Source organism: Chelonia mydas, chromosome 1 (genome assembly GCF_015237465.2).
Source record: "Chelonia mydas isolate rCheMyd1 chromosome 1, rCheMyd1.pri.v2, whole genome shotgun sequence".
Classification (NCBI taxonomy): domain Eukaryota; kingdom Metazoa; phylum Chordata; order Testudines; family Cheloniidae; genus Chelonia; species Chelonia mydas.
Window position 1 is genome coordinate 259,779,788 of NC_057849.1, and position 23,670 is coordinate 259,803,457.

Consider the following 23,670-nt stretch of genomic DNA (forward strand, 5'->3'; position numbering starts at 1 on the left):
GAGTGGACTTGTAGGCGCTAAAGTTTTACACTGTTTTATTTTTGAGTGCAGTTATATAATGTGACAAAGTTCCTCCTTTGCCTTGGTGGGTCCTGTGCTTATTGGCAGATTTGCTTGCCTCAGAGATTCACGGCAGCCCTCAGTTTGGGCACTTTTGCTAGTGGCTCAAACCTGCTGTTCACACAGCTTACCTCATCACTGGCCAGCATGGGAAAAAGGAAGGAGAACAATCCCTGCACTCTCTGCTGATCCACCATGTGGGTCGGGGAAAAGCCCAGAGACTTTCCCCTCTGGTGGAACCCACAGTACAGGTCAAGTCCTCCTGTGTCTGATCAGGAGTTGGGAGGTTTGGGAGGAACCTGGGCCCACCCTCTACTCTGGGTTCCAGTCCAGGGCCCTGTGGACTGCAGCTGTCTAGAGTGCCTCCTGGAACAGCTGCGCGACAGCTACAACTCCCTGGGCTACTTCCCCATGGCATCCTCCCAACACCTTTTTTATCCTCACCACAGGATCTTCCTCCTGGTGTCTGATAATGCTTGTACTCCTCAGTCCTCCAGCAGTCCGCCTTCTCATTCTCAGCTCCTAGTGCCTCTTGCTCCCAGCTCCTTGCATGCATGCCACAGACTGAAGTGAGGTCCTTTTTAATCTCAGGTGCCTTGATTAGCCAGCCTGCCCTAATTGATTCTAGCAGCTTCTTAATTGGCTCCAGCTGTCCTAATTAGCCTGCCTGCCTGCCTGAATTTGTTCCAGCAAGTTCCTTCTTGTTCTGGAACTGCCCCTGTTACCTTACTCAGGGAAAATGGACCTGCTTAATCTGGGACTAATATATCTGCCTTCTAACACTCTCCTGTATGGCCTGACCCTGTCACAGTAACAAAAAAAAAATCTACATTTGTAAGTTGCACTTTCACAATAAAGAGATTGCACTACAGTACTTATATGAGGTGAACTGAAAAATACTATTTGTTTTGTTTATCATTTTTACAGTGCAAATATTTGTAATAAAAAATAATAATATAAAGTGAGCACTATATACTTTGTATTCTGTGTTGTAATTGAAATCAATGTATTTGAAAATGTAGAAAAACATCAAAAAATATTTAATAAATTTCAATTGGTAATCTATTGTTTAACAGTGCAATTAATCGTGATAAAAAAAAATTATTCGCGGTTAAAAACATTAATTAATCGCGTGAGTTAACTGCAATTAATCGACAGCCCTACTTAAAATGTTAGTTCCAAGATGTGCCCACCTAGGAAGAACTAGATGATCTTAGAAGAAAGGAAGTGGAAGTAGCTGGTCCTAGGGTGGCAACAGCCAAAAAATACCATCAGACTGTTTCTATTAGGCCTATGTGAAGTGAACTGGTGGGTCTCATTCTAGTTCCTATCAGACCGGTGTCTCCTCTGAGTTCCCCTCTTACACCTACAGATGATTCCTCTATGTCAGATTAATGCAGTTGTGTTAGTGGTTGGGAAGGTTTGTTCTGCTGCTACCCATTGATGTACCTATCCTGCGGACACATTCTGGAAGGCTGTCAATCCAGCACCAATTACAGTTCAAAATTCAGAAAGAAACATGAAGTGTGAGCAAAGAGACATACATACCTTATGTGCTAGGTGAAACAGCAGACGATTCTGGAGTCGACTTTTCGGTGCTGAAAGAAAAATCCAACAATACGTTTCAGAGCCCTGGTACTAACACAAGGAACATTTCTAATTCAAGTTTTCCCTCACTGTTTGTAAGACACCCTCATAAACACTACTAGCTTGCCCAAGCACACCTCACTGACCCACCCACCCCACATAGCCTATAGCTGAACTTCTTCGCAATTTCTCACAATCTTGCCACCGTTTAGATGTCTTCCTGTATTTCTCATCTTCATCAGCTCTACAGCTCTTTTTAATTCTCTGCTGAACACACATTTTTCCCATGCCTTTGCCTCTTGTCTGCCTTAACTCCATGGCTTTATTACTTCTCTCTAAAACATTTAGTACATTTGATAGAGTTTGTATGAAAGATGCTATACAAAGCACGCTGAGCACAATGCATCTCAAAAGAAATACTGGCAACCAACCCTTAATCAAGGCTTCAAGTACCATGTGCCACAATTGATGTAAATTATGTTGCAAGACCCTTAAAAATTACACGGCAATATTCCTGGAATTATGAGGCAAGGCCTTGCACAGCAGAGAACCCAGGCACTACGCCACCCTCCTACAACACTATCTATTTAGGCCTGCTAACACAAATCAGCTCTAACTTATTGTATCAATTTAGATGGAATAAATGGGCCCGAAAGTGTCGAAGGTATTATAACCTAGTCACTGTCCAACATTAAAGAGTTTTAAACAAATTTCAGGGTTTGGTATACAGGTATATTTTGTCTGCTGAGTACCACGGCAAATACACCATTAAAATCGTTTTAACCTTTTAATAAAGATACAGAAAAGGAAAAAACAGTTAAAGCATTTGAAATGTAAAATAGTAAATAAGGCTTTCTTTTTAACAACAGCCCTTGTTCCTTTAGCTGGAGAGAATTTTTAGACCGCCAGCCTCTTAGATGGTATTAAAGATATCTGTTGTCCTTTTGGGGAAAAATATAAGAGTCCCCTCCACTCAATACTTAGTCCTGCCTTGAGTGCAGGAGACTGGACTAAAAAACTCTTGAGGTCCCTTGCAGTTCTACCATTCTATGATTCTATAAATTAGTTAAGATGGGCTGGAGTTGTTATTGCTGCTGCTGTTAAAATTTGATCTCATTTCTAAGAAGACAAAACAAGAAAAAAACCACACAAAAGGTGTGGGTGAGGAGTGGGGGTGGAAACAGCAAATGTAGCTTCTGTCTCTGGTGCTGACTTTCACTTGCAACTTCATTGCTGGAGAAACACAGGCCCAGCACACAATCTTATCAGCCACTCTGAGATCTGGCAAACTTGTACCAGCACTGGGCTTTGTAGGGCATCCCTTTTAGTTGCTTCTTTCTGGTCACAGGCTTAGCAGTGTTGCAAAATACGCAGTCTTGGGTGGGTAAGCCAGACTTTTATTATACAGAAGGAAAAAGGAGAGGGATAGAAGAGAGAAGATATAAGGCAGGGAAGGAAAAAGAACACATGGGAATGGTGCAAGAGAGAGACAAAGTCTCTCCTCCCAGGTGTGTTCAGGTTTCAGCCAAACCTGATGGAGGAAGAGATGTCATCTGGCTCCCTCTCTCTGGCATGGTTTTGTCAGGACATCTTTCAGGATCAGGACGACAAAGGCGCGAGGTCCCAGGAGATGGTGGAAGTGGCAGCCACGATGGTAAAGCTTGCTCCAGTAGCCAATTTTTCTCCCAAGTCTCTTTTTTAAGTCCCCCAAAATGGAGTGATGGGTAGAACAGCCCATTTCCTCATTATTTTTTCTGCCATTAGGCATAATATCCAGCACACCAACTTTGGTTCATTGATTTCTGGATCCACATTCTTCTTGTTTACCAAGCATGATCTTAACACAGCCCTTAAGTTATATCTATAGCCCTTTCTGTTCGGACTAATTCAGTCTGTCTCACTTTTGCATCTTTTCTCATCAACATTTGTTGATATAGGATGGTTATTGTGACATCTTATGAACTAATACTCTCTTTTTACAGTTGAGCTCACAGTTCAGAGTAAATTTGTAGGCCCAATTATCACAACAAATCTCTCTTCCTTCTCTGTGTAAAGGTGTATGCGGCAGCAGTTGGCAGGAAGAACAGGGAGTTTTGAGAAGGAGATTGCATACAGGGAGCTGTTCATATTCAAATCAAGAGGAGGGGAGTTTACAGAAAGCACCTCCTCTGTGGAGCTCCTAAACTTCACTGCAGCCAACCCTGCTCTGCCAAGATTGGGAACTCCATAGGGCACACATCCCCAGCTGTGGAGCTCTTAAGATGTACACGTTAAGAGCTCCACAACTGAAGTTGCTTATCCTACAGAGCTACTAAGCTCTGCTGGGAAAGTACTTCTTCCAAAATGCATTGATGACTCTTTTATGAATGAATCTTTTACAGATTTCATTATTAAACAGTCTATTATACAACACCAGAAATAAACCTTTAATTAAAACAATAATAAAACAAAATTCAAAGTGACACAATGCAGTGAAGGGCAGAACACAAGGGGAGGGGCATAAGCCACAAGCGAGTATATGCCTGGCCTCTGCCACTTCTTGTTCTTGGGCCTTCCAGTGCTAAGTAGCGAGGCTCGAAGTTATCCGGGGTGCTAGGTAGCTCAAAAGAGCTCGGCTCCCAGGAGCAACTGTTCTCACTTTTCTGAGCGTGGGTCTGTGAAGGGAAAGGCCTCTGCAGGGAGCAGATGCTGATGTTCCCAGTACCCTATGTTGCCTAGGGGCTACAGGACATGGCTGGGTCCTGGTTTAGAGCACTGCATTGCCTGCTGCCCCAATAGCAGCACATGCTGCAGCAAAGCATTCTGGCTTTGTATTGTCTCTGCATCTCTGCCTTTCTCCACAGTGTCTTTTGCCACGGTAACACTGTCCCTGGTGACTGTGATGCTGTCTTTGGCCAATCCAACTACTTCTCTGGAGAGCTCCATTTCTTTTTCCCTCTCCGACCTCAAGTACAACAGCCACCTCTTCATTGATCTGGGGGGTCTTGGAGAGTCTGCAATAAGGTCTGTGAACATTTAATCCTGAGTTCTCTGTCTCCCCTACCCCAGTTAGCAAGCTGCTCAGCTGTTGATAAAGGTCCTGACCTTGAGGGTCTGGCTGCTGCAGGTACCACGGTTGTGGGAGTAAAAAAACTACAAAAAAACCACAAGCAGTTATTGTTCAAATTCCAGATAGGCTATTCTAGCATTATTTTTATATATAGTTCTGCTTTCCCTCCCTGACAGTCTTCCCAGTCTTGGGGTAATCTCAGAGATATTAAGTGGTGTGTGCATGAGGGGAACTGTATTGGGATTTTTGTATATGATGTTTAAATCTGTGTTGTGCCTTGGAGGCTGGGTGTGTTCGTTGGAAATTATGATCCTGGTTAGGGTTTGCAGTTTTGCTGTGCCTTGGAGGCATTTATATGTTGTCAGAGAGGTTAATGGGCGACATCTGGGGGTGAACTGGACAGTAATCCCCACTGCATCCCCTTTAGGCTGTCCTGACTCTTGATGATATTACACTGAGACAGGTGACCACGAGGCAAAGAATTGCCTTATTCAAGAAAGAAAAGGACAGGCCAGCGATTTACACTGTGAAGTTATTCACCAAGAAGTGTTACAGGAGAAGAAGGGAATTGCGAACTATACCGTGCAGCTATTCTGCATAACATCTGGACCAAAATAAAGCAATTTCTCAGTCTTAGTCTCTGCAAACAAAAACAGTCTTCTGCACTGCCTGCCTGAAGCATTCATATTCCCAGTCCTTCTATGAAACCCTGTGTAAAGCAGTTAAGAGCTTTGCAATGCCTAAGGTAAAGCTCTTTTCCTGTAAGAATGCACGTTACAGGGCACTTATACCTCAGCAGGGAGCTGTGGTCTTTGTATCTTTATGGGCATGCAATGTTCATAATTACTTCATGTAAAGTGAGAATACTAACCAGACTTTTTTTCTGTAAGCACTGTCTCAATGAGCTGTTGAATTTCTGACAACTGAATGTTTTCAGTATTCAGATCTGCTGAGGGACAGGAGGTGGTGTACAGACTATGGCTGTGCCATGATGCCAGATGCCATTTTGAGCTGGCAAACAGAGTTGGGGGAGGGTGACATTTGCCAAGTAGGAAAGATGTGGGGAGGGGAAGGAAAATAGATAGATAGGCACATGCTGTCCAGGGTGTTCACTTCAAAATGGTTGAAAGTTGGGGTTTTATCATGAGACAGAGGCCTACTGCTCAGCTGAAGCAGCCACCATTTTGAAAATGTGTACAGGTGGGCCAAATGGACAGCGTGGGCCAAAGGAAGGGAGGGAGGCGGGGGCTGGAGACTCATAAAGGCTCTCCTCTGCCTAAAATGTTCACATCTGCCTAAAATGGCTGCAGCTGTTAGGCACTCAGAACAGAAGCTAGCACAGTATTAGAGCATAATTAATAAAATAATAATAGTATATTGTAAAGACAGACTCTTACATGACAAGATTTCCTCAATAGGATCTCAGATCCAGGCTGGGTTTCTGGCTGGGAGTTGGGTGCACTTCCTACCTGGCCAACATCAAGGTCCTGAGTCCCAAAGAGATCCTGGCTTTCTGGTAACAGCTCTTCACTGGCTTCCTTGTGTTTATCCTCGGATGACTCTTGCTTCTTGTCCTCAGGGGTTTGGGGGGTGGGAGGTTCAGTAGTGTAATTGTAATTGATCAAAATCCTGTCCAGCTCCTCAAAAGATCAACAGGTCACATTTCCACTGCCAGAGCTTTTCCTGGTATCCTCGGTTTAATGTACATTCTCCTGAGCTGTTTGCATCAGTAGACATCTCAGTTATTATGCCCCTTTGCAGACATGTGCTTAGCAATGTCCACAAAACCATCTTTATTCCAGTGGTTGTTCACAAGAGCTTCCTGCACTGATGCTTCTCCCCAGATGGCAATGAGATCTAGGGTCCCAGCATGGCTTTAAGTGGCTATTAAAGGCATATGGTAAGGCTTCTGGATTAATATTGCAGCAAGGCTGATATACTCAAATCCATGAGCAAACGGGCAAATTCTAACCCTGCGCCAGTTTTTAAACAGGGGAGGAGACATCTGGTCAACTTGACCCCAGAGCAGTGCACACAAGTAAACAGACAGGTCATTTTAACAGTTGCCCACAAAGCAGTGTAGGATAGCAGTTGGACTGCCAAAGCAGTGCACAGCAACTGCGTGCACACAAAACTGAACTAACTCAATTCGCATCAAACTTAGTTCACTTTGAAAGAGGACTCCAAAGTTCATGATAAATGAGGAGTTAGTGTGCTATAATGAACTGTACTATCTGTACACAAGCATATTCAAACTGGATTAACTCAGTTTAGTGAATCAGGTTTGATCATTTTTAGAAAATGCTGTGAAACCTTCCTCTTTGAGAAAGCCTTTCTACCAAAGCAAGAATGACACTTGCAACACTGACACCCCACAACTACATGAACAATCCCACCCTCCCCACTTAACCCCTCCTCCCCAAAACAAATCAACAAACCTAAACAATAAACCAAGAGACAAAACACCCAACTCCAAGCAGGACTTTTATCCTGAAAAGGGAGAAGAGTCAGAGACTCCATGAAGTCCACTAGGCACTTCACTACCAATATTGATTTTAAATGGAATTTGATTTTATTCAAATACTACACTGAGATAAGACAGAAAGTGATGGGTAACTTCTCAAAGTAAAACTTCAGTGAGAATTTTAGACAGGCAGAATGGGATTGGAATTGGGTTCTCACCCCTCCTCTTTCAGACAGTGCCATGGGAACTTTAGGACCCTTTCTTGCAACAGCCAAGTCCTCCTGCAAGATATTGAGCATCCCCAACTCCAACAGAAGTTGACAATAGGTAAGTGAACTCAGCACCTTCCACATATTAGCCCCCAAATGTCTAAACTGATTTGGTTCAGCACTGACTCATAAACCAGCACATCATCTATTGAATCACTCCAAGTCTATATAGGGCCCTACCCATGTCAGGGAGAACAAGTGTACTGTTGCCTACATTTCATTTTCTGTCAGTTGTGCTGCTCTAGTTAGCTTCAGTAGCACTGGCTCACAGATATGGAAAAAATCAACAGAACAGTAACTCCCTGCCGCTACAACTACATCACAAACTGAGTTTTAGATCTTTAAATAACAAAAATGTAAGGCTGGAAAGGACATTGAGCGTTGATATAGTCCATCCCACCACACTTGAGACAGGACCATCCCTGAAAGGTGTTTGTTCAACTTACTCTTAAAAACCTTCAATGATGGGGATTCTACAGCCTCCCTTGGTAACCTATTCCAGTACTCAACTACCCTTATGGGTTAGGAAGTTTTCCTAATATCTAACAATCTCCCTTGTTGCAGATTAAGCTATTACTTGTTGTCATACCTTCAGTGGACATGGAGAACAACTGATCGTTTATAACAGCCCTTAACATATTTGAAGGCTGTTATCAGGTTCTCCCCCCCACCACTCCCACCCCCAAGTCTTCTTTTCTCAAGATTAAACATGACCAGTTTTTTTAACCTTTCCTCATAAGTCAGGATTTCTAAACCTTTTATCAGTTCTGTTGCTCTCCTCTAGTCCCTCTCCAGTTTGTCCATATTTTTCTTACAGTGTGGCACCCAAAAACTGGAAACAATACTCAAGCTGAAGTTTCTACTAGTGCCAAGTAGAGCAGGACAATCACCTCCTGTGCCTCCATACAGTATTCCTGTTAATACACACCAGAATATTTGCCTTTTTCGCAACTGTATCATATTGTTGGCTCATGTTCAATTTATAATCCACCATAATTCCTAGATCCTTTTCTGCAGTACTACTATGTAGCCAGTTATTCCCAATTTTGTATTTATGCGTTTGATTTTTCCTTGTTAAGTGTAGTACTTCGTGCCCGTCTTTATTGAATTTCATCTTGTTGATCTCAGACCAAGTTCCCCAAATTATCAAGGTCATTTTGTATTCTAATTCTGTAACTAAATTCTGCAACTCCTCCATCTCAGTGTCATCTGCAAATTTTATAAGCATACTCTCCACTCCATTATCCAAGTCACTACATAATCAGGAGAAATTTATTTCTAATAGACCATTTCAATTCCAGATGTTCCACCTGCCCAAGACTTTCTTACAGAGCAAGAGACATTACAATCCTCTTGTTAAATAAAAACAGCTTTGAACACAAGCTTAGAATAACAGAATCACAGGGCTGGAAGGGACCGCAAAAGTCATCTAGTTTAACCCCCTGCCAAGATGTAGGATAAATCAGTTTCTTGCATTCTTGTTTCAGAGCTTACTTTCCAAAAGCATAAAATACTTTCTTTAGGATGCATTGTAAGGGTTTTTAAGTCACCAAAACTTCCACCACAGTCAATCCAAGAGACACACCTCACCTTTCAAGCCTGCCTGTTCAGCTTGTGTATACATCCCCAAGAGAAAGTAAGTGCATGCTAGGTTCACCCAGACATCAGGGTTGCAACCTGGTTGCTTGGTCAAAGCCTCATACTCCTGAAAGACAGAAGGTTTGAGAGACACTTTCTCTGTGATGACCCAGACATTTGACAGCAAGACAAGCATTATGTAGACCAGAGGTTTCCAAACTTTTCTTATTGCATACCCCCTTCCAAATCTACCAGCTGCCCACATACCCCACCCCATCCCCTCTCAGCACTGATACTTTATGTGTTCTTCTTAACACTACCTGTCTTTAGCCATCTGTCCATATTTCACTGTTGCATACAGATATAGTTACAGTGCGATGTATACAACTGAAAAAACCTAAGTTCTGAGTTCAGTTAGACTGAACACTTGCTAGGCAACTGAACCCATACTGTACAGTGATTGGAAGTGAGGGCTCTATTCAACAGCGTTTCTGTGTATCTGTGTTCTCATTTGTACATCTTGAAGTAAATCAACTACCGTATTTTATATAACAAATTCCCACAGAGTTTTAAAGCTTTGTCTGAGTAGCCTATTATAAAAATGCAATAAATAAAATAATAAATAAAATCCACCATTACACAATTTCTCCCATGTATCCCCCAGAGATGTCTTGCGTACCACCAGGGGTACGCGTACCACAGTTTGGGAACTGCTGATGTAGACAATATTACTCTCCCTTTCTGATACCAGACAAAGTGTTACCAGACGATACAGATCAGCCAATTTGTTCCAAAATACAAAAAGGTAAGTGAGTGGTATGAACTACCTTTGGGACAGGAATTTGAAGGAAATGCAGGAAAGGAGAGAGGAGGTGGTATATACAATTCAAGACCTGCAGACACTTGCCAAACAAAAAGGACCTGGATGGTGGACTGACAAAAGAGGAGGATGATCCATGGAAGAATGTGACCACAAGGACAAGGCAGAGGAAGAGATTGGCGAGTGGTGGTGAAATTGAGTTAACAGGTTTGCAGCACTGGGGAACAAAGAGGAGAAAACAGGCAGAAGCTAGGGTGGCAAGGAAGAAAAGAAAGGAAACCAGTCCCTGCAGAAGAGAGGAAGAGATGATGCAGATGCAGACCCAGGAAAAATGAGGATAATTTAGAGTGGACTGTGAGAGAGAACATAAGACAGATTCATACCAACACCAGGAAGAGACAGATCTATGTGATCAGGGACTTTGAATGGATCAACGATGACTATGCTAGGCTGGGTAAGTCACTTAAAGAGGCTCAGGTGATCTTCAGTGGAATACTTGTCGCTAGAGAAGCATGTCGGAGTGACAAGATAAAGAAGATCAGCAGATAGCTCAAGGATTGGTGGAATGAGGAAGGTTTGGGGATGATCGACCATTGGGAGGCATTTACAGAAAGGAGACTTTTCTTGACTGATGAACTTCACTTAAGCAGCTGGGGTATTAACCTTCTGAGATCAAGGCTGCCACAATTGATAAGCCAGGCTTAAAATTAGGAGAAGTTGGGAGAAAGTTGAGAAAGACTTGTGAAATTTCCATGCCTGGCTTCACTACGCAGGAGGAGGAAAATCAGTTAAATGAAGATACAGTAAGGGATAAAAAAACACCAGAAGGTAACAGTATGGACAGCAAGAAGAAAAGTACAAATATTGACTGTAGTATGTTAGTGAAAGGACTGTACCTAATCTGGCTAGAAAAATGTGGGAGGTCTGAGAGAAATGACTGACATGGTTGTATAAGAATAGAAGGAATCCGGGCAATAAAATAGAAAAACTGGAACTACTGGTGGATGAGGTCAAACCGGATATTTTCGGGATTACAGAAACATGGTGGAATAGCAATCATGATTTGAATACAGGTATAGAAGAGTATGTGCTGTTTAGGAAAGACAGACATAAAGGTAAAGGTGGTGGAGTAGCACTGTACATCAGTGATGCAGTAAACTCTACAGAATTAGGATGTGATAGCATGAACAAAACAGAGTCTGTTTGGGTCAAAATCACTTTGGGGAAGGATTGTCAAAGAGGTTCTATTGGGATAGTGTTCGTGGTGTGCTTATAGACCCCCAGGATTGGACTGAGATATGGATAGAGATCTCTAATATTATTAGGAAAGATAAATACTACAAGGAACAGTGTCATAATGGGAGATTAACTTCCTGGATATAAAATGGAGAATAAATACTACTAATATTGGCAGAGCCCAGATATTCCTAGATGTGATAGATGACAGTTTTCTTCATCTTGTAGTAATTGAACTAACAAGAGGTGATGCAATTTTAGACTTGGTTTTGGTAAGTGATGAGGACATTCTAAAAGAGCTGGTCATAGGAAGTAACCTTGGATCGAGTGATCACAGTTGTTTTATGGAAAGATAATCAAAATTAAGTTGTCAACTATGGATTTTTATTTCAAAAAGGGAAGACTAGGGAATTAGTTAAATAAGTCACTGAACTTTACTGAAACTCAGTTGAATTACGTGAAGATGCTCATCTGTCAGGCGATTGTGGTGTTGGTTTTTTATTACATTCATGGTAGAAAACCCAGACTTGCAGAGGTACATTAATCCGAACATTGTTAAAAGATAAATGGCTAGATTCTGGCTATTCTGAAACTGGTCAGCATACTGACTCCAGAATTCACTAAGTCCCACTTCTCTGAATTTTGCCTTCAGGACATCTGAGCTCTGGAGCCTTACAATTTCTAATTAAAGGCACCTTCATCAATGAATCAAGAATGTTCTTTGCTTCAAAAAGGCAAGGTCCATGGACAGAGATAACAAATGGATCACAAATAAATAAAAGCAAATCCTTTGGAATTTAAAGTTATAAAACTGCATTTTAAAACTTTTAATCAGATAGTTTAGGAATTCTTGCATCGTTTTCATCAAAGTTTACTCCTGGGGGAATGTTGCACCACTGCATGTGCGCAGAATTCATATCCCCCGCAGATTTCTTTGCTTCCCCGCAGAAAAATGACATTCTGACAGGGAAGTTGCAACAACAGTCATGCACTACTCCCTAGCAGCACAGGTACATCGTTTCAGGCACCCAGAGCAGCCGGTGGAGAGATAAATCACGACGGGGCTAGGGACACCCCAGCCAGTGGCTCCTACCCTGAGCCGGGATCAGCTGCTAATCCTGGCTGGGCTAGAAGCAGGAGAGGATAGGACTTCCTCTTCCCCTGCAAGGAGTGGCTGGGTCTGGGTCAGACCCACCCTCAGAAACATCCCCCAGCTGCAGGAAGCTCAGCATCCTCCCCTGCTTCCTGCCCCCATTGCTCCTCAGCTGTGGGGGGAGGGATCACTGTATGGGGAGCTGCTCTCCCATCCACTCAACCCCCATGCATCCAGACCTCCCATACCCAGACACCTCTGCCAAGTCTCACCTGGCACATCCAGAACCCCCCTAACCCTCCATACCCGAACCCCACCACACTGAACCTTAATCCCTGCATCTGGAGCCCCCCTGTACCCAGACCCCACCCCTGCATCCCCACTGAGCTCCTTGCACTCACTCAAACTCCCATCCTCTGCACCACCCTGAGCCCCCATGCCACTGAGCCCCCAACTAGCTTGACCCAGACCCCCACCCCACCAAGCCCCACGCCTCCAGCACCCAGACACACACCCCTGCTGAGACCCCCACACCAGACCTCCCTCCGCTGAGCCACATCCACCTTCACCCAGAAGCCCCTGCAGAGTCCCATTGCCCCTGCACCTGGAACACCCGTGACAAGCCTCTCTGCATCCAGATCCCCCCACACCTAGACTCCCCCACTGAGCTGCCTGCAACCAAAGTGTCCCACACAGAATCCTCCCACTCCACACCTGGATCCCCCCACACTGAGCCCCTCCACACTTGGATCCTGCTTGGTTGAGCCTGCCAGCCCCACACCTGGTGCGCCTGGCACAGAGTCCCAGGGTGTTTCTGGGGCAGGCCCAGACCTGGTGCTGTGTCAGGGTCGGGGGCAGCTGCACCGCTGAGTCCATGTCCCGGGGGTGGGGTGGCTGCAGGGTGATCTCCCACCTTCGTGCAACCAGTGGCCTGTGCTCCCCACTGCCATGCTGGAACCTCTGCATTTATTTATGACAAATAAAACTTGCAGAATTTTAATTTTTTGGCGCAGAATGCCCCCAGGAGTAAAAGTTTCATCTGTAGCAAGAACATGCAAAGTGGGAAAGATCAATATCTTTCCTGTTAAGTCTGTCAGAAAGATTTCAAGATTCCTCTGAAAGGCACACATAGGACAGTCTGGTGAATGATGCAGTGAAGTGTATTTAATTAAGGATGTATCGTTTCCAAATGTCAAGCAAAACCCTTCTCTTTTCCTGTCATAGAGGGACCTCCATCTATAACAAGCAAGTTTACTTTCTGCAGATTCAAACAATTTTTTTTTCAAAAAAACCTTTTACCTTTTCAAAAATGGTCTCTCTTGTGGTATAGATTTCTATTGGTATTAAGCACAAAAATTCTTCCTTGAAAATTTCACTATCATAAAAATCTAACAAACAGTGATAGCTGGGCAGTATCACTTAAAATGCTTGATTCATCCCCCGCAAGAGACATGTTTTTTAAATCAGAAAGCAGTCCTGACAGACAATCCTTATAAATTACCTCCAATCTTTACACTACTGTGGAATCAGAGAGAGAAACTTCCTTCACATGGTTCACAATGTCATCTTTGTTTTTATCTCTGGCAAAAAGCTCCTCCACCATTTCTGTGTACTTCTTCACAAACTTGGCAGCTAGGAAAGACTTTCTTTTTAGCTGGTACCAACATCTATGAAGAGAAGCAGCCGTTCATTTTTTTCCTGTTCAGTCACTGATGTTGTGAGAATGACATTTGAAGTGTGATATGAAGACTTCAGATTTTCAATGTTGTCACATCTTGCAACACTGCCAGGAGGATAGGACATGTTGAAATTACTGTGTTTTGATTCAAAGTGGTGCCTCACATCAGTGACCTTACAGATAGATACAGTGGTTTGGCATATTAAACACAAATGTTTTGCGTTTAAATGAGGTGGCATAATAGAAAGAAAATCCGCTGTCCAGTTTAGGTTAAAAGTTCAGTTTTCACTGTTGACTGTGATATTTACTCCTACTCACATTTATTTTTGGCTCCATTTCCATCACTAATGAAAAAATGAGTGGCGTCCTAGTTCAATCACAGCCGATGCCATCACATGAAAAAAAGAGTTACTCACCTTCTTGCAACTGTTGTTCTTCAAGATGGGCTGTTCATGTCCATTCCAATCAGGTTTGTGCGCACCGTGTGCATGCCATCCAGAAGATTTTCCCCTTAGCAGCATCCATACGGTCGGCCTGGGCCCCCCCGGAGTCGCGCCTTCATGGCACCCAATATAGCGCCCTGCCGACCCCCCTCCCCATTAGTTCCTTCTTGCTGGCTGCTCTGATCGAGGGGTAGGAAGGTGGGTATTGGAATGGACATGAATAACACATCTCAAAGAACAACAGTTACGAGAAGGTGAGTAACCATTTTTTCTTCTTCGAGTACTTGTTCATGTCCATTCAAATCAGGTGACTCACAAGTCAAAGTTCAGGAGGTGGGGTCGGAGTCAACCGCTGATTGGGGCACGGCTCGCCCGAAGGCCGCATCGTCTCTGGCCTGTTGTGTGATCACACAGTGCATCGTGAAAGTGTGTATCGAGGACCACGTTGCTGCTCTGCAGATTTCCTGTGTGGGGACCTGTGCCAGGAATGCTGCTGAGGAGGCCGGAGCCCTGGTGGAGCGTGCAGTGATCGGCGAAGCGGGCACCTTCGCCAGGTCGTAACACTCCCGAATGCATGACGTGATCCATGACGAGATGCTTTGGGTTGAGACCGGGAGTCCTTTCATCCTGTCTGCCACCACTATGAATAACTGGACAGACTTTCGGAATGGCTTAGTTCTCTCTATATAGAAGGCCAGCGCTCTGCGGACAACCACTGAGTGAAGCCTTTGTTCCCTGCTGCAGGAATGCGGCTTAGGATAGAACACTGGGAGGAAGATGTCATGGTTGGTGTGAAACTGGGAGACAACCTTAGGGAGAAAAGCAGGGTGAGGCCTGAGCTGAACCTTGTCCTTATGGAATACCATGTGAGGGGGCTCAGATGTAAGGGCCCTGACACTCCGACACTCTCCTAGCTGAGGTTATTGCCACCAGCAAGGCCACCTTGTATGAGAGATAAAGCAGGGAGCACGTCACCAGTAGCTCAAATGGTGGACCCGTACGTCTGGAAAGGACCAGATTAAGGTCCCAAGCTGGGATAGGCTGTTGCGTGTGCGGGTAGAGCTTGAGGAGACCTTTAAGGAAATGACTAACCATAGGGTTTGCGAAGACTGAGTGACCATCTCCGCCTGGATGGAAGGTGGAGATGGTGGCCAAGTGGACCCTTATTGACAACATAGACAGAGCCTGTTGCTTAAAATGGAGGAGGTAGTCCAGTATAAATGGCACCGAGGCGAGCGTTGGTGACTGATGGTGTTGCTCCAACCAGAGAGAAAACCTCTTCCATTTGGCAAGGTACGTTGCCCTTGTGGAGGGCTTTCTACTGCCAAGGAGAACTTGTCTGACTTGATCAGAACAGGACAGCTCCACCGTGTTTAGCCATGGAGCATCCATGCCGTGAAGTGGAGCGACTCAAGGTTCGGGTGCCGGAGGCGGCCGTGATCCTGCATGATTAGGTCTGGGACAAGTGGTAGGGTGACCGGAGTTGCCACGGACATTTCCAGGAGCAATGTGAATCAGTGCTGGCATGGCCAGGCCGGAGCTATCAATATCACTAGGGCTCAGTCCCTGTGGATCTTGAGGAGCACCTTGTGGACCAACAGAACCAGCAGGAAGGCGTAAAGGAGATGGCCCACCGTGGAAGAAGGAAGGCATCCGCAATGGAACCCGGGCTGTGATTCATGAAGGAGCACACCAGGTGCACCGCTCTCAGTTCTCTGACATTGATATGCTGAGCTAGGTCCGCCTGAGACCAGAGACCTTGTGTGCTGAGGTCTCCCAAATGTGCTCCCCATCCCAGATCCGAGGCATCTGTCACTAACAAGAGGAATGGCGAAGGGCACTCCTGCACAAACTACCTGAGGGTTGAGCCACCGCAGGAGGGAGTCTAACATTGGGCAAGCAGGGTTACAACGCTGTCCAAAGCATCTCAAGCTGGTCGATGAACTGACACTAGCCATGCCTGGAGCAGGCGAAGTCTGAGTCTGGCATGCTATACTACGTAGGTACAAGCAGCCATATGCCCCAGCAGTTTCAGGCAGCTCCTTACCGTGATCGTGGGGAACTGTCTGAGTCCCCGTATGACATCACCCAGAGACCGAAATCTGGCTTCTGGGAGGTATGCCCTTGCTTGAGTTGAGTCTAGCACTGCGCCTATAAAGTCTGTCCTCTGCACCAGGGACAGTGTGGATTTGGCCTCGTTGAGAAGGAGACCTAGTTCGAGGAAGGTCATTCTTATGAAGCTGACCTGCTCCTCCACTTGAGATCTGGAGTGGCCTTTGATCAGCCAGTCGTCGAGAGACAGGAAAACCTGTATCTACTGCTTGCACAGGAATGCCGCGACAACTGCCATGCACTTCGTGAAATCTCGAGATGCTGCTGACAGGCCAAAAGGGCGGACAGTAAACTGATACTGGCTGTTGTTCACCACAAACCTGAGGTATCGTCTGTGACATGGAACTATCACTATGTGAAAATACGCATCCTTCAAGTCGAGGGCGGTGTACCAGTCTCCTGGATCCAATGAGGGGATAATGGAGGTCAGGGAGACTATGCAGAACCTGTTTCTTGACAAACTTGTTGAGCTCCTGCAGGTCCAGGATGGGTCTGAGGCCACCCTTGGCTTTCGGTATTAGGAAATACCAGGAGTAGAAGCCTTTGCCCCTGAAGAACCTCATCTATTGCTTCCTGTATTAGAAGTTGCTCGTGAGAGGGGTCCCTGAAGAGGGATGCGGAAAGGGGGTGGAAGGGCAGGAGGGCACAGAATTGGATGGAATATCCCCTCTCTACCATGCAGAGCACCCAGCAGTTTGAGGTGATAAGGGACCAAGCACGGTAGAAAGGGGATAGACGGGACGAGAAGGTAAGAAGGGATGGATCCAGTCGTGGTACTGATGTGCTGTCCTCAACCGCACCTACAATAGGGGAGTCTGGGGCCCAGCAGAGGGTTGGGCTGGTTGGAGCTCTGCCCCGAGGACTGCTGCCTCCTTCTACCACTCCTATTCCTCCTATGAGGAGCGCCCTGGCAGGGGTTGGTAGAACTTCGAGGGAGGCTGTGGCTGGAGATGCCTACACTGAGGGGCTGGTGTATGGAGCCCCGAAGATCTTAGGGTGGCCCTTGAGTCCTTCAGACTATAGAGTCACTTATCTGTTTTGTCGCAAAAGAGAGCCGAACCCTCGAAGGGGAGTCCTGGATCGTTTGCTGGACCTCATGGGGCAGACCAGAGACCTGCAACCAGGAGCCCCTTCTCATTACAATCCCCATAGCCATTGTACGTGAGGCCGCATCTGCTGCGTCCAATGCCGCCTGTAGGGAAGCTCGGGAGATCAGCTTTCCCTCCTCCACTAATGCAGAGAATTCAGTATGAGCGTCCTGTGGCAGGAGCTCTGCAAATGTGTGTGTGTGTGTGTGTGTGTGTGTGTTCACAATAGTATGTTGGTTCGTGAGGCGGAGCTGTAGTCACCCAGTAGAATAGACCTTCCTGCCAAACAGATAGAGTCTTTTTGCCTCCCTATTCTTAGGGGAGGGGCCCTGGAAGCCCTGGTGCTCTCGCTGATTGGCCACATCAACCATCAGTGAGTCGGGGCGTGGGTGGGCATATAAATGTTCATATCCCTTAGAAGGGACAAAGTACCGCCTTTCATTCCTCTTGGCCATAGGGGTCAGAGAAGCAGGGGTCTGCCACAGGGTTTTGGTCACCTCAACGATCATCTTTATCAAAGTTAAGGCAACCCACGAGGGACCGGAGGGTGCGAGGATCTCCACAACTGTGTCCAATACCTCCACCACCTCCTCCATCTGTATGCCCAGGTTCCGGGCAGCACAGTGTAAGAGCTGTTGGAGTGCCCTGTTATCCTCCAGGGCCAGGGCCGTCAATGTCTCCGCAACCGCTTCATTTGGGGAGGATGAGGAGGAGAGACCTGGCAGCGGACCTTGCTCACTGCCTTCAATGCTCCGTAGGTCTTGTGGCACTCGGTATTCCATGGTTTGTGGTGCCGGGCAGTTGGAGCCGAAGCCGTCGGCAGTGCTGCTGATGGGAGGGTGTAACAGTGGTGCTGGTGTTTCCGTCAGTGGTGCCACTGCTAGCAGTGCCGGCGTTGCCTGTGGGGGAGCGAAGGACGCCGAGGACACCAACGCGGACCTGGACCTTGGGCCCTGGACCTGTCCCTGGTGATAGGCCCAGGGTGTCCAAAAGGGCCACTGTGACAAAGGCTGCGATGGCAGAGGCCACGGTGCCGGGTAGGGATGATGGCTACGACAGGATCTGGACCTCCTGCTCCTATCAGAACGATAAGAGTCCGCCTCCGCGTCTGAGGTCTCCGAGTAGGAGAACCAGGGAGGAGCGATGCCCTGGGCTGCTGGAGAGCGGTGCTGAGAGGCCGGGGATCGGTGCAGCTCCCCTGCATGGGTGGGCAGTGCCGGGGAGAGGTGCGCCGGGAATGTGGATTGGCACACCATCAGTGCTGGTTTGCCCCTTGACTGAAAGTGGGGCTGTGCAGTCACCGGCGACTTGTCCCTTCTCTGCGGGGAGGATGCACCATGAGGCACATAAGGTCCTTAGCCACTTCAAATGCCTCCGGTGTGGATGGGAGCTGGAAGTGGTCACCTTGATGTTCCGGGGACCGTGAGGGTTTCGGACTCAACTGAACCCCAGACAGGGCAGGAGTCCGCGAAACCCTAGAGGGCTGGAGGGACAAGGCAGTCTGGTTCGAGGTGCTCATCGATGCCACAGGTCTCTTGGACTTTAGAGCGGGAGACTGACCCCTCTCTGGCCTTTTCTTCTTTAGTGGCACTGGGGACTGAAAGTGGTGCCGCACTGAAGACGGCTTTTTATTGGCGGAGCCGTGGTGGTGCTGAGGGGCCTTAGGGTCCTTGTTTGGTGCCGGAGCACTGCAGACCAACGATCAAGTACTCAGTGTGGGTTCTGCAGACCCAGGGTCGGAATGTGACCAGAGCGCCGCTTCCATCAGCAGGATCTTAAGTCTCTGCTCCCCGTCTTTAAGGGTCCTAGGTCGAAAACCCTTGCAGATCTTCCATTTGTCCTTTTGGTGGCTCTCCTCAAGGCACCGCAGACAAGAAGAGTGTGGGTCCCTCTTGGGCAAAAACTTGCCAAGTCCTCACAGAGTTTGAACTCTGGGGAACCGCGCATATCCCAGAGGTGGGGAAGATGTTGTGGGGGAAGGAACCTCCCAAACAAAACTCAATTACAACTATTTCTAAATATTTACACTATTGTACAATTAACTAAAGAGGACACTGCCAGAGCGCTTGCAAGCAAGAGCGAGCGATTTTCCAGCTAGCCGTCAGTAGCGGTAAGAAGGAACTCAGGGGATGGGGGGTCGGCAGGGCGCTATATTGGGCACCATGAAGGCATGACCCCAGGGGGCGCACAGGCCGACCCTACAGACACAGCTAAGGGAAAAATCTTCCGGCTGGCGTACACGTGGCGCGCACACACCTGATTGGAATGGACATGAACAAGCACTCGAAGAAGAACTTAAGATCCAGTAAGCAGTGCTTAATTTGTGCCAGGGCTTGCTAGGGCTGAGCCACAGCATCTCTAGGCTTGGCAGTTGATAGCCCGGGCACCTCTGGACTCTGGCCAGCAACCGCTGTTCTCTGGCCTCCCAGCTCTGAAGGCAGAGCCACCGCTATTGCCACTCTTACTTCTGCTCTGCTGCTGGCGGTCGCACTGCCTTCAGAACTAGGTGCCCGGCCAGCACCTGCCACTCTCTGGCCACCCAGCTCTGAAGGCAGCACTGCTGGCAGCAGCAGTGCAGAAGCAAGGGTAACAATACAACACACCATGCCACCCTTACTTTGTGCTGCTGCTTGCACCAGTTCTGCCTTCAGAGCTTGGCACCCAACCAGCAGCTGCTGCTCTCCAGCTGCCCAGCCAATGCTTAGTTTGTGCTGGGGATTGCCAGGGCTGTGCCCCGGTACCTCTTTCATTACAAATTAAGCACTGCTGGTAAGTTACTCACTAAGGCAGTCATAGGCAAATGATTGGCAGAGCATCACAGTTCATGAATTTAATAATAAACATTTTTTTCAAGTGAGCTGGTGGGTCACATTTGGCCCACAGGCTGCCTACTGAGTATCACTGACTTAAATGTGTAGGAGGCTTTGAGTTTTTGTATAGCTGATCTAATGAAATTATCAGCAATTTGCATCCCAAGCTAGGGGAATGGGGATGGGGAGAAAAAAACCTTGTGGGGAAAGGCTCCAGACCCAGTTCGGTGAATAATCACCTCTAAAAGGTTTTTAGGAGTAAGCAGAGAGCCTTTAGGTAATTCAAAAAGGGACTGATCAGCAAAGAAGACTACATCTTGGAGGTTAGGAAATGTAGTAATAAAGTGAGAATTGCTAAAAATCAACATGGATTAGCTCTTCCCAAGGAAATTAAAATAAATCAGAGGTTTTTTAGTTATATAATTAAAAAGAAGATGAGGTTGGGCTGCTATGCAATGTGAATGGAGACAAGATTAAAGATAATCTAGGAATGGCCCAAAGATTAAAACAAATGCTTTGCCTACATTTTCAATATGGATGATAAAATGGAACATAGGCATGAAGGCAGGACAGCTGATGGAAGTGAGTGTACAGAAATACAGATTACCACAGGTGGAAGAAAAACTTAAACAGCTTAATACGCTTAAATGGAAGAGACTGGATAATTTCCAACTCTGAATACTGAAAGAACTGACATATGAGATAAGTAATCCGGTATCAAGGATTTTTAATAAATCTATTTGGGGTAGTTATGTATGACTGGAGAATAGCTAATGACGTACCTATATTTAAGAAAGTTAAAAACATGATCCAGGCTACTACAGACGTGTTAGTCTAAGTTCAGTAGTACACAAGGCTTTAGAACAAACTGTGAAGGCAAGAATAATTAAATTCATAGAGGTAAACGGAAGAGGGAAGCTGTAATTTAACATGGGTTTACCAAAGGCCGATGATGCCAGATTAACCGACTTTTCCTTCTTTGAGAAGAAAACTGATTTTTTAGATAAGGGAAATGGAGTAGATCCAATACACTTGGACTTCAGTAAAGCTCTGACACGATACCACATAGGAAATTATTAGTTAAATTACAGAAGATGGGGATTAGTACAAGAAATGTAAAATGGATAAGGAACTGGCTAAAGGGGAGAAGGCAACAAGTTGTGCTGAAATTATCAGACTAGAGTGCAGTTACTAGTGGAGTTCCTCAAGGACTGCTCTTTGGATCAATCTTATCCAATGCTGGGGCCATGGCACAAAAAGTAGGAGTGTGTTAATGAAATTTGCTGATGATACAAAGTTGGGAGGCATCGTCAATGCAGAGGTGGATCGGCATGTTATACAGGAAGATCTAGATGACCTTGAAGACTGGCGTAATAGAAGTGGTATGAAATTCAATAGTACAAAATACAAAGTCATGCACTTAGGGTCTAAGTATTTCTGCCACAAGCTGTGGCCTCATCAATTGGAACCGAGGTGGGAGACCTGGGTGTGCTGGTAGATCATAGGATGACTCTGAGCCACCAATGTGATGTAACTGCGAAAAAGAAAAATACTAGGATATATCAGATTATGTCAGTGGCCAGGATGTGGGCAGTTGAAGCAGGAGTCCTGCCTAGTGGTCAGAGCAGGAATCAATATCCAGGAATCGGAAGCCAGGTGCCCAAGCCCAAGGTCACAGCTGGAGTCAGGAGCCATGAGTACAAGTCCAGGGTCAGAACCAGGTTATCTGGAGTGAGGCAAGGCAGGAGCAGGGCTGGAACAAGGCAGGAGCTATCACAGCCATGGGCAAATGCTTTGAGCAGCCACTGAATTGTGGCTACTGCTGGGCCTAAGATCCAGTCTTCTGACCCTTCCAATCAATCAGGCAGTGTAGCCACTCAGGCAGTCTACTACAGGCCAGCTGCGCTCATCAGATTGCCCAGAGACTGGTTCTGCGGCAGGCACTGCTTCCAGACTAGCTCTGTGGCAGACCCTGATTCCCAACAAGCACAGGATTTCCAGTAGAGAAAGAGAAGTATTAATGCCACTATACAAGGCACTGAGAATACCTCTTTCAGAATATTGTATACAATTCTGGTCACCCCTGCTCAAGAAAGATGAATTCAAACTGGAACAGGTGTGTAGAGAACAGTCACCAGGATAATCAGGGGAATGGAGGGCCTACCTTATAAGATGAGATTGGAAGAGTTTGGCTTGTTTAGACTAGCAAAAAGAAGGCTGAGAGAGGATATGATTGCTCTCTATAAATATATCAGGGTGGTGAACACTAGGGAGGGTGAAGAGCTGTTTAAGTTGGATGACAATGATGGCACAGGCACAAATGGGTATAAACTGGCCGTGAGCAAATTCAGGCTGGAAATTAGAGGTCGGTTTCTAATAATCAGAGAAGTGGGGTTCTGGAACAACATCCCAACAGAACTTGGGGAAGGGGGAAACAACTTATAAATAGTTTTGAGAGACAGCTGGAAAAATTTGTGTGGGATTGTATGATGGTGATGGTAGGGGGCAAGGCTTGGCAGCCCTGGGAGTTCCTTCCAATTTATGTTTCCAAAAGCTCATGTTTCAGAGCTTCAGCCAGTCCCCTGGAGAGGTCAGGAAGGGATTTTTCTCATCCCCCAATCTATTCTGAGTTTATATTTGTTTGTCTGCTTTTGTGCCCTTCCTCTGAAGGATCAGAGATGACCACAGATGGAGAGGAACACTGGACAGAGTGAGCCAGTGTTCTAAGGCAGGACTGAGCATTCTCTCCCTCACTGGCATAGCTGGCAGGTTCTTGCTCACATGCTCAGTCTAACTGATCATATGCAGGTTTGGGAAGGGATTTTTCCCCAGGTCCGATTGGCAGGAACCTTAGGAATTTTTCTGCAGCAAGAGATACAGGTCCCTTACCAGGACTGTCTAGCTAGATCTCACTTAATCATAGAATATCAGGGTTGGAAGGGACCTCAGGAGGGCATCTAGTCCAAGCCCCTGCTCAAAGCAGGACCAATCCCCAACTAAATCATCCCAGCCAGGGCTTTGTCAAGCCTGACCTTAAAAACTTCTAAGGAAGGAGATTCCACCACCTCCCTAGGTAACGCATTCCAGTGTTTCACCACCCTGCCACTCATACACTGCAGTTCCTCCTGTTCTCTGCCTGTGCCACATAATAGTTGGGTCTCTTTTGTGCTGTAATACTTTGGTCTAGTGTCAGTGGTTGGGTTTAGTGTTGGGACAGGTGCTGTTGGTGGCCTGTCACATACAGGAGGTCAGACTAGATTATCTGGTGGTCCCTTCTGGCCTCAAACTCTATTACCTTTATTTCATATTAGATTCTGACATAGAATGTGTGCTACTGGTCCCTCCCTGTCCACGTTATAGAATAAGTCAATAGAATGGACAAT

At 46.3% G+C, this 23,670-nt stretch overlaps 1 protein-coding gene across 3 annotated transcripts in view; it reads right to left on the reverse strand.

Moving 5' to 3' along the window:
• TTC26 (tetratricopeptide repeat domain 26) overlaps nt 1–23,670 on the reverse strand; it is an 82,137-nt gene that overhangs the window by 54,380 nt on the left and 4,087 nt on the right. The window contains exons 4-5 of one of the 3 annotated variants that reach the window (XM_007064063.4): nt 9,020–9,134; nt 1,609–1,658 (exon numbers count right to left, since the gene is read on the reverse strand). In XM_007064063.4, the coding sequence (XP_007064125.1) occupies nt 1,609–1,658; nt 9,020–9,134 (165 nt within the window). Of the gene's footprint in view, nt 1–1,608; nt 1,659–3,178; nt 4,006–9,019; nt 9,135–23,670 lie in introns of those variants that run through there. The other 2 variants (XM_027826481.3, XM_037883272.2) reach the window with 2 other exon arrangements.